The 16,214-nt window shown below is 38.4% G+C and overlaps 2 protein-coding genes across 8 annotated transcripts in view; both read left to right on the forward strand.

The window, feature by feature from the left end:
* LOC106943947 (ninjurin-2) overlaps positions 1 to 8,012 on the forward strand; it is a 35,268-nt gene extending 27,256 nt beyond the window's left edge. Inside the window, exons 2-5 of one of the 5 annotated variants that reach the window (XM_015027246.1) lie at positions 3,953 to 4,089; positions 4,182 to 4,261; positions 4,868 to 5,058; positions 7,035 to 7,119. In XM_015027246.1, coding sequence (XP_014882732.1) covers positions 3,953 to 4,089; positions 4,182 to 4,261; positions 4,868 to 5,037 — 387 coding nt within the window. In that variant the 3' untranslated portion in view covers positions 5,038 to 5,058; positions 7,035 to 7,119. Of the gene's footprint in view, positions 1 to 3,952; positions 4,090 to 4,181; positions 4,262 to 4,464; positions 4,766 to 4,867; positions 5,059 to 6,280; positions 6,842 to 7,034 lie in introns of those variants that run through there. The other 4 variants (XM_015027243.1, XM_015027262.1, XM_015027258.1 and 1 more) reach the window with 4 other exon arrangements.
* Positions 8,013 to 11,612: 3,600 nt separating this feature from the next.
* LOC106943996 (E3 ubiquitin-protein ligase TRIM39-like) lies at positions 11,613 to 16,214 on the forward strand. Of its 3 annotated transcripts, none has more exons than XR_001424076.1 (3): positions 11,613 to 11,746; positions 12,852 to 15,312; positions 16,118 to 16,214. XR_001424076.1 is itself a non-coding variant. In XM_015027276.1 (2 exons), exon 2 carries the CDS (start codon positions 12,854 to 12,856, stop codon positions 14,567 to 14,569), a length of 1,716 nt encoding a protein of 571 aa, XP_014882762.1. In that variant the 5' UTR covers positions 11,613 to 11,746; positions 12,852 to 12,853; the 3' UTR covers positions 14,570 to 16,118. The 3 variants fall into 3 exon arrangements, 1 of the variants encoding a protein (XP_014882762.1); XR_001424073.1 differs by having other exon boundaries at positions 12,852 to 15,621; positions 15,684 to 16,118; XM_015027276.1 differs by having other exon boundaries at positions 12,852 to 16,118.

Raw genomic sequence — 16,214 nt, forward strand, 5'->3', positions numbered from 1 at the left:
TTTTATACTTCTTTTTTTTATTTATTACTTTGATTGCCCGTCAACTTTGCTGCTGTTGTACAGAAATGTCTCCATTGTGGGACAATAAAAACTGCATTTCTTCTTCTTCTCCCTCTTGGTTAGCACTGCAGCCTCACAGCAGGAAGGTCCTAAATCTTTCCGTGTGGCCTCCGCTTGTTTTTTTTTTTCTATAAATGTGTTGTCTTTCTAATAGTAGTCCACTTTAAAGTTTATCTTCTGTAAGAATCAGCATGTTCTACGGCATGACCATAGGGCAGTCTTTTTTGTGTGTTTTTTTTTAGATTAACACAGGCTGAAACAATGCTTGTTTTGATTCTCCATATGCATTCCTACATCATATGGTTTTCAGCAGGGAGATCGACATGATAAATGCTCCTTTAAGAAGCTTGCATGATAGAAATCCTCCCTCAAAGCCAGGTCACATTCCATTCGAGAAGCTGAAGTAAATGTGAGAGAGCTCGACGGTCAGTAATGACGCATGTGCTGATCCATAAAGGCTTTGCAAGTCCTGAGTAGCTTTTATTCTGGGCGGACATGATCCGCCGAGTATTTTTCCATCTCTCGTGGCGTCTGATGAGTGAGAAGAAATAATAATAGCTCAAGTGCCTCAAGCGATGTACAAAAAAACCCAAAAAAACAAAGGGAACAGAATCACATTTAGATCATTTTGAGATGCAGAGAAGCAGCCAGAGCAAGTATTCAGTATTCACACTCGTACTTTTCGGATGAAGCCTTTGCCGACCTCCTGCAGCAACATCCTTACTGCTGTGAATATTGACCTATTTCCCTCCATCCTGTCGAAAGAAACAAAGGCTGAACTACCAATTTATGAGCACATTTTTCTAGATGAAGATAAGTGCAGATTAAGCATGATGAATGCATGCTTGCAAGTCTTACACTAAGTGAACGCACATGGCTTGTAAAAGTGCAGTGTTTTGGTTGTGATGTGTGTGTGTATCTTGGCAGCATGCCCAAGGCTGATGTTGATAAAGTGTGACCACGTGTCCCCAAACGAGGAAAAGATGGATGCATGCCAGTGTACATAAATGCCATTTTCTGAAAAATAGCTATTTCGAACCCTGGCTTTTTGAATCCCTTCCTCACTTCTTTGCTCCAAACCCAGTTGTTTCTCTCATACTTTTAAAAAAAAAAAAAAAAAAAAAAAACCACGGTACTCATATGGCTTTGACAGAGCTGATTCTAGGAACTGCTGAACAGTTTCTTGGAGATTTACCCAGGCTGGACCAAACCTGTTCTGTAGCACAGGCTGTGTGGGGAGTCAGATTAAAAACCTTTAGCGTAAAACAAATCTGAAACCATAAACAAGTTGATATGTTTTAGATTCCCCACTGCGAACACTTTAAACACGCGCAAACTTTTATGTTTTTCGGTTTTGGCATCAGACAGTTTTTGTTTTGATCGGTCACAGAGCTCCAAAATATTCATATCAGTGAATTATTTGATGTCAAAGTTCACGTGGAAAATCACAGCTTTAATGCAGCAGGAAGTGTGCCAAGAGTGAAAGTAGTGTAGCTGCGATGTTGCAACACTGCGAGGAAGAGACCGCATCACATGATCTCTGCTGGCAGAAGCCATGTGTTTACATCCTGCGTACTGCCCGTGTCCCTTTTTGTTTGCCGGTACCGGAAGGCTGCCCTGCGAATATTTCAGAAAGGAGTGTAAAAGGAATGTCTTTTCAGTAAAAAAAAAAAAAAAAAAAAAGATCGTGCCTTCAAAGTGGCCAGAGATATTAAAAATAATAAAGCTTTTAGGACTGAGTGAGTTCTGGTTTGTTTGCTGTCATGTTGAAAGAGATTTTTTTTAGCGCCATTCTATACTCCGTTCTTTGTTGTGGTGGGTGGTCATTCTGCATTTGAAAATGGTGCAAACTAATACTTAGAATAGTGGGGACCGATCAGATCCCACTGTCATTTTGAGTTAAGTGGTTGTTGGATGTTATCTCGCAAGCTAATGATAAAATAAAACTAATGATCAGGGCCAACTGAGCATGATCTCCTTCTGCGCAATCACACAACCTTCAGATGAAGTCAGGAATCTTCTCAGCATACCGCTGCCTCCCTTCTACCTTTTGCACAACAAAGGGAAACATGTTGACATATTTCTGGCTGAGCAGCTGCAACAAAGTATGCCCCCATAAGCTGGAATATGGCAGCCCCAAAATTCAATTTCAATGCCATCCAATACCACAACAACGAAAACGGAGAGATTTCTACGTTGTGTTGCCCCGACACAAAGCTATGAAGCTTTGATGACGTACACATATACATTTGAGGTTTGTTTCCTCAAGAGCGCCAGGTTACGGGTTCCTTTTAAAAACTCATGTTGTTTTGTGGTAGCAGGAATGAAAACAAAAAGGGAAAGACAACAGTAGATGCTGCTTGTTTGATTTAAAGTTTGGTTATTTTGTCCTTATTTAACAGAGAAAAGGCAAGAGATTACAGTTTCCTGCAGAGCACACAAGACAGAAGTACAAGGAGGTTTAACTGTGTTAAACAGCTACAGTACATCCAGAATGTCAGCCCCGCAGTTTATTTTGGCACAGAGACATACATTACAGCACAATGAGGTCATAAAGTACAGTGTGTCCTGAGTATGTATATGATAATCTTTATGTATGTGATCCGTGCCTTCCTCTGAATCTGCAGTTCAGTCTCAGAGGAAACAGGGGACAGCACATCCGCAGGGTTCCTGCCCCCAAGATGTGCTGCTTGTAAATACTCAAGCAGATATCTTTTCGCACTGTCTGTTTATAAAACTTTCCAGCTTCCCCATCAAATGATTCTCCCAGGGAGGTAGGGATATTTGCATTACCGCACTACAGCTTGACTGAAGTGCAGAAAGTCACTCGTTTTGTTTTGCCCCCCAGCCTGCATTTCAACAATGGCAGTTGATGGAGATGGAAACTTTTGTTGTTTTTTTTAATCTACGGCAAACCGTTTCAGACATAATGAAGTGCCCTTAGAATAGAAAATATTACGTACAACACAAAGTATTCAGCTTTTAAAATCCACACTTTCTGCATCCTCAGAACAGATCTATCCTGTCACTTTTACTCAAAAGCAGATTTTGTGCAGCTATATCTGCTTTTAGTAAGCATATTAAACTTAGCTAAATACGGCAAGTGCTTTACAATAAACAGCGACCCAATTCTTATTTTATTGCTGATGATAGACTCAATAATTTCATACAGCCTTAAATAACTTGCAAACTGGATGCTTTTCTTTTAAGAAGGGAAATAGCAAATATCTTTTTAAGCTCTGGATCAACTTTGTTTAAATGAAAAAAAATACATAAACAAAAGTGTTGTAGGCTTTATTATTGCCCAGGTCAAAAATATTTCTTTTACTTCTTTGTAATTTTAGTTTGAAATTAAATTATATATTTTTATCTGGCCAATCAGTAGTTTTGACTGAATGATTTTGAATCATTTGAAAGTTTGGACACCACTGACCTAAACCAAAGGATTCATCTGTAGTCTGTAAGCGTTAAAAAAAAAAAAAAAAAAAAAGCAAGACAGCAGCTTTTAAGATATTTAGAATATTGTTGTTTATAGTTGCTGGACTTGGAAAGTTATGAAAACTGCCAACTGCACGTTTTCAATTTTGGCATATTACCTTCGGAAGGAAACGTAAACAAGGGCATACACGTTATTTTAGCTCTTTGTCCTCTGCTGCCCTCTAGCGGTTGTATTGAATTGTTCATGAAGTTGGAAAAGTTAAAATTGGATTACGTTGGACTTTTGCCACTGGTCTGCATCTTTTATTTGTTCCATTCATATTTTATGACGTATTCTAAAATTTTATTGCTGCACCCTCTCTGTTTTTCTGCCTCATTTATAGGACTCCGACCAAAGACATTATAAGTATTACTTCAGTAATAAATGACTCATCTTCCCTTGTTTGTGTTTCAGGGAGTTTCCACACCTAACTTGAACATGAACCTGTATGCTACCAAGAAGACAGTAGCCGAAGGCATGCTGGACATCGCTCTGTTCCTGGCTAACATCACGCACATGAAGACCGTCATTGAACAAGGAGCAGGATACAGGTATGCCGCTGCGGGTGTTTCTTAGGACACTGCACTCGTTGTTGCATCAGTAGTGCATTTGGCAAACACTTTTGTCACGTTTTGATTCTCAGGTACTATGCTGCTGTCCTGACGCTCATATCCTTCTCCCTGGCTCTCCAGATAGTTGCCGGCGTTTTGATTATCATAATAGGTGAGCATTAGGAAAATAAGTCACCCTGACTTCAATTTCAGATCTTTTTTTTAATTGTTTCCCTAACCCTATTAACACATTAATTCATTTACACGCTATCTTTTTTTTTTTTTTAGCAAATTTTGGTACAACGCGTCTGTTCCAAGTGTTTTCCTGCATTTTGTCGTTTAGTTTTTGCATGCGTTGATCAATGTGTGTTGCAGCCCGACGGGACTTAAATGAAGAGGCCAACCAGAAACGCCTGGACAGCTTGAACAACAAAGCAACCCTCGCTATCTTCCTCATCTTCATCACCAACATCTTTATTTCTGTGCTTGGGATGGAGCGCACCGGCCTATTTGCCAGGATGCACTTCTGACTCTCTGTTTTAGCCGAAATGATTTTTATTTCTAACACATCTGATCGGACCGATGGACACACGAGTTGGTGTAACTTACTGTCCTACTCACCGAATAACACGCTTTTTATGTCATCAAGTGTGAATGGACTCGGCCAAAGGACCAACTAGTTGTGTGACTGTCTCCATTTTGTTGTCTGTCTGTGCATATGCGTCTGTCGCGTGTGTGTGTGCGCTGCTGACGTGTGTGAACGTGTGTGTCTGCACAGCTCGTTTTGAGCTGACACTCCTCCCCTCGTACCGACGATGTTTGAACTTCCTGAACAATCTGGTCACTGGCATCATCTTCCTCACCCTCCTTGTAAACGTCGTCAAAGCCGCATTTGGCACACAGCGCAGCTGCCTTCTCCGGTGGCTATTTCATCGCTTTATCTTATAAGTCACACTTAGCTAATGTACAGTAAGTACATTGATTCATAGACATAACATTACATTTAAATTTCCAATGAAATTTTTAATAAAAACCCCTATTGTTCGTGTATTTACTCAGATTAGCAACATGTGGGATGTTCAGGGTGCTTTTTCCTATTTCTTGCCAAAGTACTGGAAGTGATTGATTGTCAGCGGCAACTGACTCTGATTGGTTGTTTCAGACCAGGAGAAGTGCATTTCTGCAGATGGCAGTAGAACCACATGGAGGAGGCAGAGAAGATTGATGGGGGGTTTTTTCACAAATTATCTGTCTCATGTAATATTGTCACAACATAGTGAGTACAGTAGTTTTACTAAATGAGTAAAACAAACTTTTTTTTTTACAAAAGTTACATGCAGCAGCTTTAACCCTCATCTTACAAAATAGCTTTAGCTACATACCTAAAAAAATCTAAATAAAAAGACATTTAAAAAAAATGTTTTGCTGAAATAAAACTCATGGTTTATAATGTGTTGCTACAACCAATAGGTGATTAACTTAGCATAGAGCAAAACTAGTTTTTAAGCTATGCTAACATGCTACAAGCTTTTGAAAGGTATTGAACATATATAGTAAAGTTATTATTAATAATAGCAGCATTATCCATGTATTATGAATAGATGGATGGTAGCAGTAGCTGGTTAGCTAGCTTAGCACAGAGGAAACCTTGAATTTTAAAACAATGCACTTTAGCAAGATAGTAGTGGGGCTCACTTTTTACTTATTTTAATTAAAGTACCATCCTAATAAACCAGTACATAAGAATCAAAGTAAAGTGACCAAACATCAAACTCATCAAAGCTGCTCTCATAAATCTGAGATTTTAAACAGATAATGGTGAACAAAATGCTGTATAAAACGCTGTTCTATTCTTAGAAGTTAAAGGTAACAGATATAAGCCAGAAAAATGGCATAGGCCTATAATGAAATATGATTAATTCAATTTTTCCAGTTGAAGACAAGTTTGAGCTTATTTACGCCAAGGTTTTGCTGGGGGTGTGGGTTTCCAGTTAAAATATAAATTAGACAACACGGAGGCTGGAGGGGTGTGTGACTGAATAGTGTGAATGTGTGGAAAGGATAATAGTGAGATTGTAAGCAACAACCGCATGCGTGCGTGTGTGTTTGATGGTAATGTGGGAAATTGTTTGTTGTGTCTGCGTGCGCACGTGTGTGTGTGTGTGTGTGTGTGTGTGTTTGTATGTTGTAGCCCGCAGGGACCTGAATGTGGTGTCCAATCAGAAGCGACTCGACTACCTGAACAACGTCACCACGGGCGTCATCTTTGCCACCACGGTGACCAACTTCTTCGTTAGTTTCTTCGGCTCCAAGAGGACGGGCTTCTTCCGCTGGCTCCTGGCCAGACTCCACTACTGACACAGACAAGGCCGCAGACGCCGTCTGATGTACACTGACACAGCTCAACGATGAGGACGAATTCAATTCAAATACAATTAACACCTTGATCTGAGACAAAATTAAGGCAAATAAATGGACTCTTTGTAAAGAGACTCAAACTGTAATCTAACTAAGCTTTTCCCTGTCTCACCGTTTCTTTTGTGGGGCTGCGATCTTCAGACTTTTATACAACTTTTCTGTCTTGTCTGTTGTTTAATGAGTTTCAGTAAACATTTTTACTCCATATTTGTACTTAACCTAAAAAACTGCTTATAAAAATGCTTTTGAGGTTCAGTTTCAGTGAGGAATAAGGGTCGACGACTGTAAGCTTTCACCTTCAGGAACTTGAAGAAATCCAGTGATTTGAAGAAAACTTGGGCTGAGCCTGTTTAGTTTTTACAAAGAAGTAAAACATAAATGGACGTCCAGAAGTATTAAAGCAGGCATGATGAAATAAAGTTGCTTTTTTTTCTCTGTATTTTCTTTATTGTTATTGATTTAAGAGGGACAGTATGATGCAGACTTTCTTTTTGTTTGTTGTGCACTTGTGCCTTTGTGTGACACAGGCCGTCGGGATCTGAACAACTCTACTCTGCAAAGGCGTCTGGACTACTTGAACAACGTAACAACCATCATAGTCTTCGTCACAACAGTCCTCAACTGCTTCGTCAGCACGTTTGGCATGCAGCGGACTGGATACTTTCCGTGGCTAATGATGCGCATTCATTAATACGCACATCAGCTCTACAGCAGCTCATGACGCATTTTTTTGGCAAATTGGTAGCTTTACTGTGTAACTTTGCAATAACAAACTTCTAGGGGAGGTGGTTTGCGAGGGAGAGGCGCTATGCAGCAGTGTTTATTTATCAATTAGCCTGATTATTAATTATAGGCGTTTGTTCTCGTGTTGAGAGTGAATATTAGAGAAATCCAGACAGGACAGCTCCAAACCTCTTCTCTACAGATGACTGTACCAAAAAAGAAAAGGGAAAAAAAATGCACATATACTAATTCTGTTGCTGATTATTTCTTTCATCCTCCTCTCTTCATGCAGGTAAAGTTCAATGAAGTAATATAGCTGATCTCTTAATTTCAGTTGCATCAACAACTCCTTTTCTACAGCCTACGTTTTTGTTGTTGTATTCTTGGTAAATCCCAGCCAATTTCATTAGCCGAGTCTCTGACTGTAGCCACTCTGCAATCACTAAGCATTTTCTCTTTTCTTGCAGCTAAATACTTGTAGAAACTCTACCCAATAAATATATATCCATCTGTATCTATATAAATTATATATATCTATAAACATTTTTATAAGTATGACAGTATAAATTGATAATAAAGAGAAAATTATTAGTTACAGGGCTGTCATTTGAAGACTATGTAAATAAAGCTACAATAAATTGCAGGTATTGGCTCATCAGGTTATTGCTTTCACTGACGTTATTCTGTGTCATGTGACTGAGCTTTATTGTACATTTCAATAGTTTTATACTAGAATGCAAATGAATAAATTCCTGTTTATGCCAAATAAAGCTTCATTTCAGAAATTGGAGAAGTGCAGTGAAATGTACAGATTTATATCCACAAATATTTCTCCAAAATGATGCTGCGTTGCAGGTATGTAGAAATGGATATCTATATTTTCTGTAGTGTTTTTCAAAAACAAAATCCTTTGAATGTAATTCACTTTCTCTTCTTTTTAGTGTGAACATTTGTAAAGAGTAAAACCCATCAGATATAAATGTTAGGTGCCCGGGTCTTTATTTAAAGGCCCGTTTGTTATATGATAATACGGGGTCTGTGTCATGACACGTGGTGGGAAAATGCACAAGAAGATGCGTTTGACAACAGGACAAAGATTTGAAATTAAACTGATGGCTGAATCGGGAAGCAGTCTCATGGTTGCAAGAAACTTTAACAGAAAACATGGAAAGAACAAAACTTATCTGCAAGTTTCAGAAAACTAGAAATGTTCACGTATTAATCTGCGTATTCAAACAATGGCGTCATACAGAGCACATTATTAAACACGGTCGACCAACAAAAAAATGCTTCTTTTTGCTATGGAAACTGATGCGTTTTTGATGCGTTTGACAAAACGCATCAGTTGAACCTCTTGTGGTCAACGAATCACACGTCACCGATTAACGTCATTTACCCGCTGAACCAGAGTCCTTGAATGTAAGCCCTCTGCGATCATTTGGTCACTAATAATTTTCACAATTAGACATGTCACAATAACAAAATTGGCTGAATGATAAATTGTTCCAGTAGTTAATGTGATAAACGATAATATTGTAGTTCATGTGATACCATTTTTAAGCACTATAATGGTAATGGCAGAATAATAATAAACCAAGAAAACATTCTCAAAGATTAATAAACTTTCAATTGTAATGAACAGTTCACACTGGAACTGGAAAACATTTTAAATATCGAAAACAAATCATAAAAACAACAAATAAATAAATAAATTTTGACGTCTTGGTAAACACAAGTGTCCATCAAAAAGGGGCTGGAGAACAAAGCACCAAATTAAACATTTTATAATCCAAATTTGGAAGAAAGAGGGAAAAATAAAAAACAGATAAACGATAAATCATGTCAATGGAAATTATTCAGTTTGCTTAAATTGATCATGTGATTAATTGATTGAATAATTATTGTGACAGGCCTACTACAGTATTTGAATTTACCTAATTAGTACGTACGTTCGTACATACGAACACCTGACTGGCTCCGCTGGTCATTGGTCACGTGACCCTCCTGTGGCGAACTCCGACTCCGAATGCCACGTCACACATTGACGTCAATGACCCGCTGAACCAGAGTCCTTGAATGTAAGCCCTCTGCGATCATTTGGTCACTAATCATTTTCTTTGTCTTTCAGGTAAATGCTTGTAAACACAAAACCCACCCTGTAGATCCAAACTGTAGATCTATAATGTAGATATAAACAAGTACTTATATCTACATCACGGTATTTTGTTAGACACTCTTAATCTAGGTCCTCTGTGATAGTTTGGTCACTTACTCTTTTCTATTTTGTGTCAATATTTGAAAAAACAAAATCCCAAATATTATAATGTATAATTACATTATATAAGCTGCATACTTAAATAATGTAAAATTTTATTTGAGATAATTACTGTTTAAGACGAAAAAATGAAAGGGCCTGCATTCAAATACTGTATGTAATTCATTTCGTACATATAGACCTTGATCTTGCGATTAATTGATTGAATGATTATTGTGACAGACCTAGTACAGCATTTGAATTTACGTAATTAGTACGTACATTCAAACATACTAACACCTGATTTGCTCAGCTGGTCATTGGTCACATGACATCCTGTGGCGAACTCCAACTCCGAATCCCACGTCACAGATTGACGTCAATGAGCCGCTGAACCAGAGTCCTTGAATGTAAGCCCTCTGCGATCATTTGGTCACTAATCAATTTCTTTTGCAGGTAACGTTAGGAAACAATACCCATGAAATATAAATTATCTTTCTTTAGAGAAACAGAGTTTAAATATATAATCTCTCTCTTTCTCTCTCTAGCTATAAAGGTAGAGAGAGAGAGTTTATATATGTTAAACCTATAAGGAACCACACAGATATTGGATCTGTTGTCAGATCCAATATCTGGCAACTCGCCACTGTTCCAACTCGCCATTGTCGCTCAGGTACCAACTCCTCTTAAACCTTGTGCTGATTTCCCTTAATGAGCCACAGCTGTTGAGTCTACACCTGTAGGTCACACCCTGGAGGAGAACAGATTATGGCAAGCCGTTTTAACATAAATTCGGTTTCGTCTGACTATCCGTAATTACATTCCAGATATCTAAAAATGCATTTTGACTAGATAAAACTACATTTTGACTATCCGGAATGGTAATTTAAGATATCTGTATTTACATTCTGACTAGTAAGAATAATAATTCAAGATATCTTCAATTACATTTTGACTAGTCAAAATTCCTTTCAATGACGTAACTGGATCTGTCATTTGACGGGACACATATCCGTAATTACAATTTAAGATATCTTCAACACAATTATGACTAGTCAAAATTACAATTTTAGATATCTGAATTAAGAATGACGTGGAAGCCCCTTTGTGGTGTCCAAACAGTTGCCTGCAGAATTTTACGTTTCCTGCACAAAATTGTCAGTAAATGCCACAAATTAGAAAGAGTTCGACAATGTTGGAAATGCGGACATAGTAAAACTTAATAAACTATAAGACTGCTTCTGATATCTGCAAAGAATTTCCTGTTTATTCATTTCCGACGAACCCAATGCACTTAAAAACAGCTTTCAAAAGCTAAAATTGCTATTGTCAAACCATTTTCAACATGAAAGTGGCCCATTTTCGAACATCTTTTTTCGTTTTCTCTACTTTTCATTGTTTTATTAAACTTTCAAATTGCTACGTAAGTCAGGGACCTTTTGACTAGACAGAATACTAATTCAAGATATCAATAATGTCATTCTGACTAGTCGGAATGTCAATTTAAGAAATCTTAAATTGAAAAGCTGTGTAATTCAAGATATCTATATTCAATTCTATCTTAAAAGGAATTTTGACTAGTCAAAATTACAATTCAAGATATCTTTAATTTAATTTTTGCCTAGTCATTATTTGAATTTAAGATATCTATAATTTAGTTTTCACTAGTCAAAACTACATTTCTCCTATCCAAAAATACATTTAAGATATCTTGAATTATGGAGTCATTAGAGATATCTTTAATTAGAATTATGACTAGTCAAAACCAAAATAGAGATATCTTGAATTTACTTTATGACTAGTCATAATTTAATTGTAGAGATCTCAAATTTTTATTTCAGATAGTCAGTAATTCATTTGAGATATCTTGAATTGAAGTCTCCATACAAGTCAATGGTAAATCTGACGTAATTTCGACTAGTCAGAATGTAATTAGAGATATCTCAAATAGTTATTTTGTCTAGTCAAAATATAATTTGAGATATCTTAAATCGCTAAAACGTCTAGTCATAAAACAATTTGAGATATCTTTAATGTAAGGGCGGTAAAACCGAATTTATGTTAAAATGGCTTGCCATAAACGGAACAAAACAACCTTCAGACCTCAGTGTACATGACGTTTCGAAAAAGAAACTTAAAAGTGCAGTTCATTAGATAGTTATCATTTCCGGCAAAGGCGAGGAGAAGATCGTTCAGATATTCTAGACAAAAAAGACTGCGTGCCTAGAACGAGACTGAAATCAGACAGAGACGACGACGCAGGTAAAATTCACCCTTCTTTGAATATTTATTCGGATTTAGTAAGACAGTTTTTTTTATTTCTGGTGATGCTGCTAGGATTTCAGACCTACTCTGACCTTAAGCTGAATATGGAAATCTTAATAAAATAAAACATGTTATACACTCTAACTACTGCAGAAAACATATACTTGTGCTGTACTGTGCTAGACAGTTAATGCATGCATTTTAAATCAGTAAAAAAATATTAATGAAGCAACTGTTTATATTTATGGAAATTATTGTCAGGACCTTGGCATACAAATTGGCAAAGTAGGTGCATGTTTTAACATCTTTACAACAAACCAGTTCACAGCAAATCAGTCATCATTCAGTTGTCAACAGACTTCCTGCAGCTCTTCATAAGTAGGAACTGTTAATTACACAGGATCTAGAAATGTTCCCTCTTTAGAGTAAGAATGTGAACATACACTAGATGAAGTACATCGCTGCTTGTGCTACCTGCTTGATATACTGAAAGGTCCACATCCAAGGTTTTTGTCCATTTATGGACAGTCTGGGAAGATCCGATTTCTTGTAAAATTGCCATCCTTAAAATAGTCAGATAACCAGGAAGTTTTGGTTGCATTTGTGTCTTCATTGCCACTCCCCACAAACTGAATTCAAAGTATGTTCAAACTGGTTCTTTCATGTTCTTATCATTGGCTCCACCTCTTACTGTCAACAACAAGGTCCATCTGTCACCAAGAAACTTTAATAAATGTTTCTTGTTGCTATTTAGCTCCAATACCAAATACCCAAGTGATTTAAAAAAAAAATAGCTGATTAAGAATTGATTTGTATGTTTGGCAGTTTTAATGATCAACACTTATTTCTTGTTCTTTTGCTCTGCCTCTGGCAAAAAAAACAAAACAAAATACCGTAATGTTTTTGTTTTTTTTTGTTTGTTTTTTGCTTTTGAGATATTTTTCCCCCAGTGACCTCAAGTTGTAGTATAATCTTTCATTTTAATGACATAAACATGCATTAATTCACAGGTGGCTATTTTTTATTATCTTGTTAGAATTAAATTCACTCCTCTGGTTTAAATTTTGAATGTCAAACTCAATTGATCAATTATCCTTTTCAGACATGGCCTCAGCTTGCAGCATCCTGTATGAAGAACAGGTCCTGTGTTCAATCTGCCTCAGTGAGTTCAAAGAGCCCGTCTCCACTCCATGTGGACACAACTTCTGCAAGGGCTGCATCACCCAGTACTGGAACAGTCAGGACAGTAGACCTGCACAGTGTCCCCTCTGCAAAAAGAAGTTGGGCAATAAACCGAAGCTGCAGGTTAATTCAGAGTTCAGAGACGTGGTGGAGCATTTCAACCATACGAGATTAAAGACTGGTCCCAAGATTGTTGCCCAACCAGGAGAGGTTCCATGTGACATCTGCACCGAACCCAAGCTCAAAGCCCACAAGACGTGCCTGGTGTGTTTGGCCTCGTATTGCAAGCCACACCTGGAGTCCCACCAGAACCTGAAGAAGCACAAGCTGATCGATCCTGTGTCCAACCTGGAGGACAGGGTGTGCAAGAAGCACGACAAGATGCTGGAGCTCTTCTGCCGCACAGACCAGAAGTGTGTTTGCATAATGTGTTTAAATGACGACCACACGGGGCACGAGGCTGTCCCACTGGAGTGCGGCTTCAAAGACAGGAGAGGCATGTATGAGAATGTGACCTTAGACATGAAAAAGACGGAGAACTCCAAATCACAGAGTGTTAAAAAACTCAAAGATTCAGTTCAGAAGAGCAGGAAAATATCCGTCAACGACATTGGACAGATTGCAGAAGTTTTGGCAGCCCTGGTGCTTTCTTTACAAAAAAAGCAGGATGAACTGGTTAGAGCAATCAAACAGAAGCAGATAGAATCAGAGAAACAAACTGAAGGTCGGATCACTCTGCTGGAGCAACACCTTTCTGATTTGAGAAAAAGAAGGTCTGAAATTGAGCAACTGATAAAGTCAGAAGACTATCTTTACCTGCTGCAGAACTGTCCATCCAATTTTACATCTGCGAATGCCACTCTGTTAGACCCACTTACTGAACAGCACACCTATGCAGGGTTGGTGAAACAGTCAGTAGGTCAAATAAAAAAGAGCATCAATAGGGAGATAGACATGCTGATTCAGAAGATCAGTTCGTCTGATTGCTGTGGAGCTGAAAACATGAGACCTTCTACCCCAAATGTGTGGCGTCCGCCGAAGGACAAGCTGATGATGATCCAGCAATGCAATGCAGTCGATGTGACTCTGAACTCCTATAGCGCCCACCCATACATCATTGTATCCGCAGATGGGAAGACACTGAGCTATAGACCAACAGAGCACTTCTTTACTCCTTTGGGCTGGCGATTCAGACATTACTATGCTGTTCTGGGAAATGAAGGTTTTTCTTCAGGTCGGTTCTACTACGAAGTTGAGGTCAACCTGAACAGATCCTGGACCTTGGGAGTGGTCAAAGAGTCCATTAACAGGGATGAGTTGTTCCCATTCACACCTGAGCATGGAGTTTGGGTATTTTTGGGCTCGCTGTGTCCACCAAACATCAGGAGAATTGGTGTATTTGTTGATTACGAGAGGGGAGAAGTCTCCTTCTACAACACAGAGACCAGGGATCTGTTGCATTCCATCGCAGGATGTTGCTTCACTGAGACAAAAACAGGACTGCAAGCTTTTCTTTACTCTGTTGTTGGACTCTCCACTGTTCACAGACCAAAGCTCCACCCTTTCTTTTTACTAAGTGGATTTTTGTCTGATAGTCTTACTATCACTCCTGTGGAATGTACATCCCAAGATGCTTGAGAAGTGTTTTTCTTTTACTCAAATGAATATTTTTGATAGTTCCTACTATCCCTTATATACAATAGCGAGCAATAGTGGAACATTTCTCTGTAACATGTCTTCCTTACAAGTTCTCAACATCCATCAGATCTCCAAAAATACATATTAAAATAAAACAAAGTCTTCCTTTAAATCTCTGGGAGACTGAGAATATTTTACAACCAAACTATCAAAAATTGTGGAACTTATGTGCGAAACTCTGACTTTGTTTCAACAATTTAATGAATTTTAATTAGTCTAATTATTTGTAAACGCACACGTATACAGCGTCTTATCTGTGTTTGAAAAATTAAAAAAAATTTTTGTTTCAAGCCAGTTTTTAAATGCATTCATCTATATGAAACGATAAATGTGTTGCAAATACATAATGCATAAATTATAGATTTCAAATAATACTATATTATAGTACCTATAAATACATACAGGGATTTTAACGTATATGTGAGGGGGCACTAATTTACTGTGTGTAATTAGAACTGTGCAGTTGCCTGCAACTGATTGGGTCAGCAGGTCACTGCTTTTACTGACCGCGATCTGTGTCATGTGACTAACATTTAATGGTCACATGACATGTGATATAGATACATGATGTAGAAACGTAGAAATAGATATTTAAATCTACATCACAGTATTTTTTAGACAGTCTTTGAATGTAGGTCCTCTGTGATAATTTGGTCACTTTCTCTTTTCTTTATCGTGTTGTGGTGGGATGGTGTTCCCCCCTCCCCACTCTGCGCACCGGGTGCAGCAGGAAGCGCACCATTGATTGGTGGGCGGGGCAGATGCCTATATAGTTGGGCGGGCCGCTGCAAGGTGCGTGCGTCTTTGTTTCTCCCACTGTTGCTGCGGTCGGCGGCTACATGTCGGCTTGTGGGTTTGGTCGACTCATCTGCGATCTGTTGCTCTGCTGGCGTTGCCGCCTGCAGCTGGGGGTTGCTGTGGCGGGCGGCTTCAATCTGGTCCTCACCTGCTGACCCGCTTCCTCCCGGGTTAGGCTGTGTTTCCACCCCTGGGTAAGCTACCTGTTTAATGTTTTTCTTATATGGATCCACAGTTAATGGGCTTTCTGTTTCAGGCACTTGATTGTGTTTGGAGCTGCAGCGCTTTGGACGCTCTGCTGTCTTGTCTTGTTTGATTGGGCCACTCAAATAAACCTGTTGCGGATTGGGCAGGCTGTGTGTGCGGGGCATTTCTCCTCTGGCCCCATCGAAGGGCATTTGGAAGCGGATGACAACGACTTGTTCCTTGTTTTGTTTTGTGATTGAAGTTACTAATTTGTTTGGTTTTGATTTACTAATTTGTTTTGCATTGCATGTTTTTATTTCTTTGGAATAATTGAACTTGTCTGTCCTGTTTCCTTTTGTCCCAGGGACCGAGTAGTGGGCCTGAAGCCTCGTTTTTAAAAGGAATTGTTTTAAAGGAATTGTTAAATAAAATATTGTGCACTGAAAGGTCTGTGTTCGGGTGCATCTTGTTAATTTTAAAAAGATCTCCACCTGCTGGTCACAGTGTCAATATTTGTAAATGCACAACCCAAATATTCTACCAGCTTACATAAAGTGTACATGATATAAGCTGCATATTTCAATAAAATATAAGTTGTTTA

This window comes from Poecilia latipinna, unplaced genomic scaffold, assembly GCF_001443285.1.
Source record: "Poecilia latipinna isolate Pla-1442-1.1 unplaced genomic scaffold, P_latipinna-1.0 Scaffold100, whole genome shotgun sequence".
Lineage (NCBI taxonomy): Eukaryota > Metazoa > Chordata > Actinopteri > Cyprinodontiformes > Poeciliidae > Poecilia > Poecilia latipinna.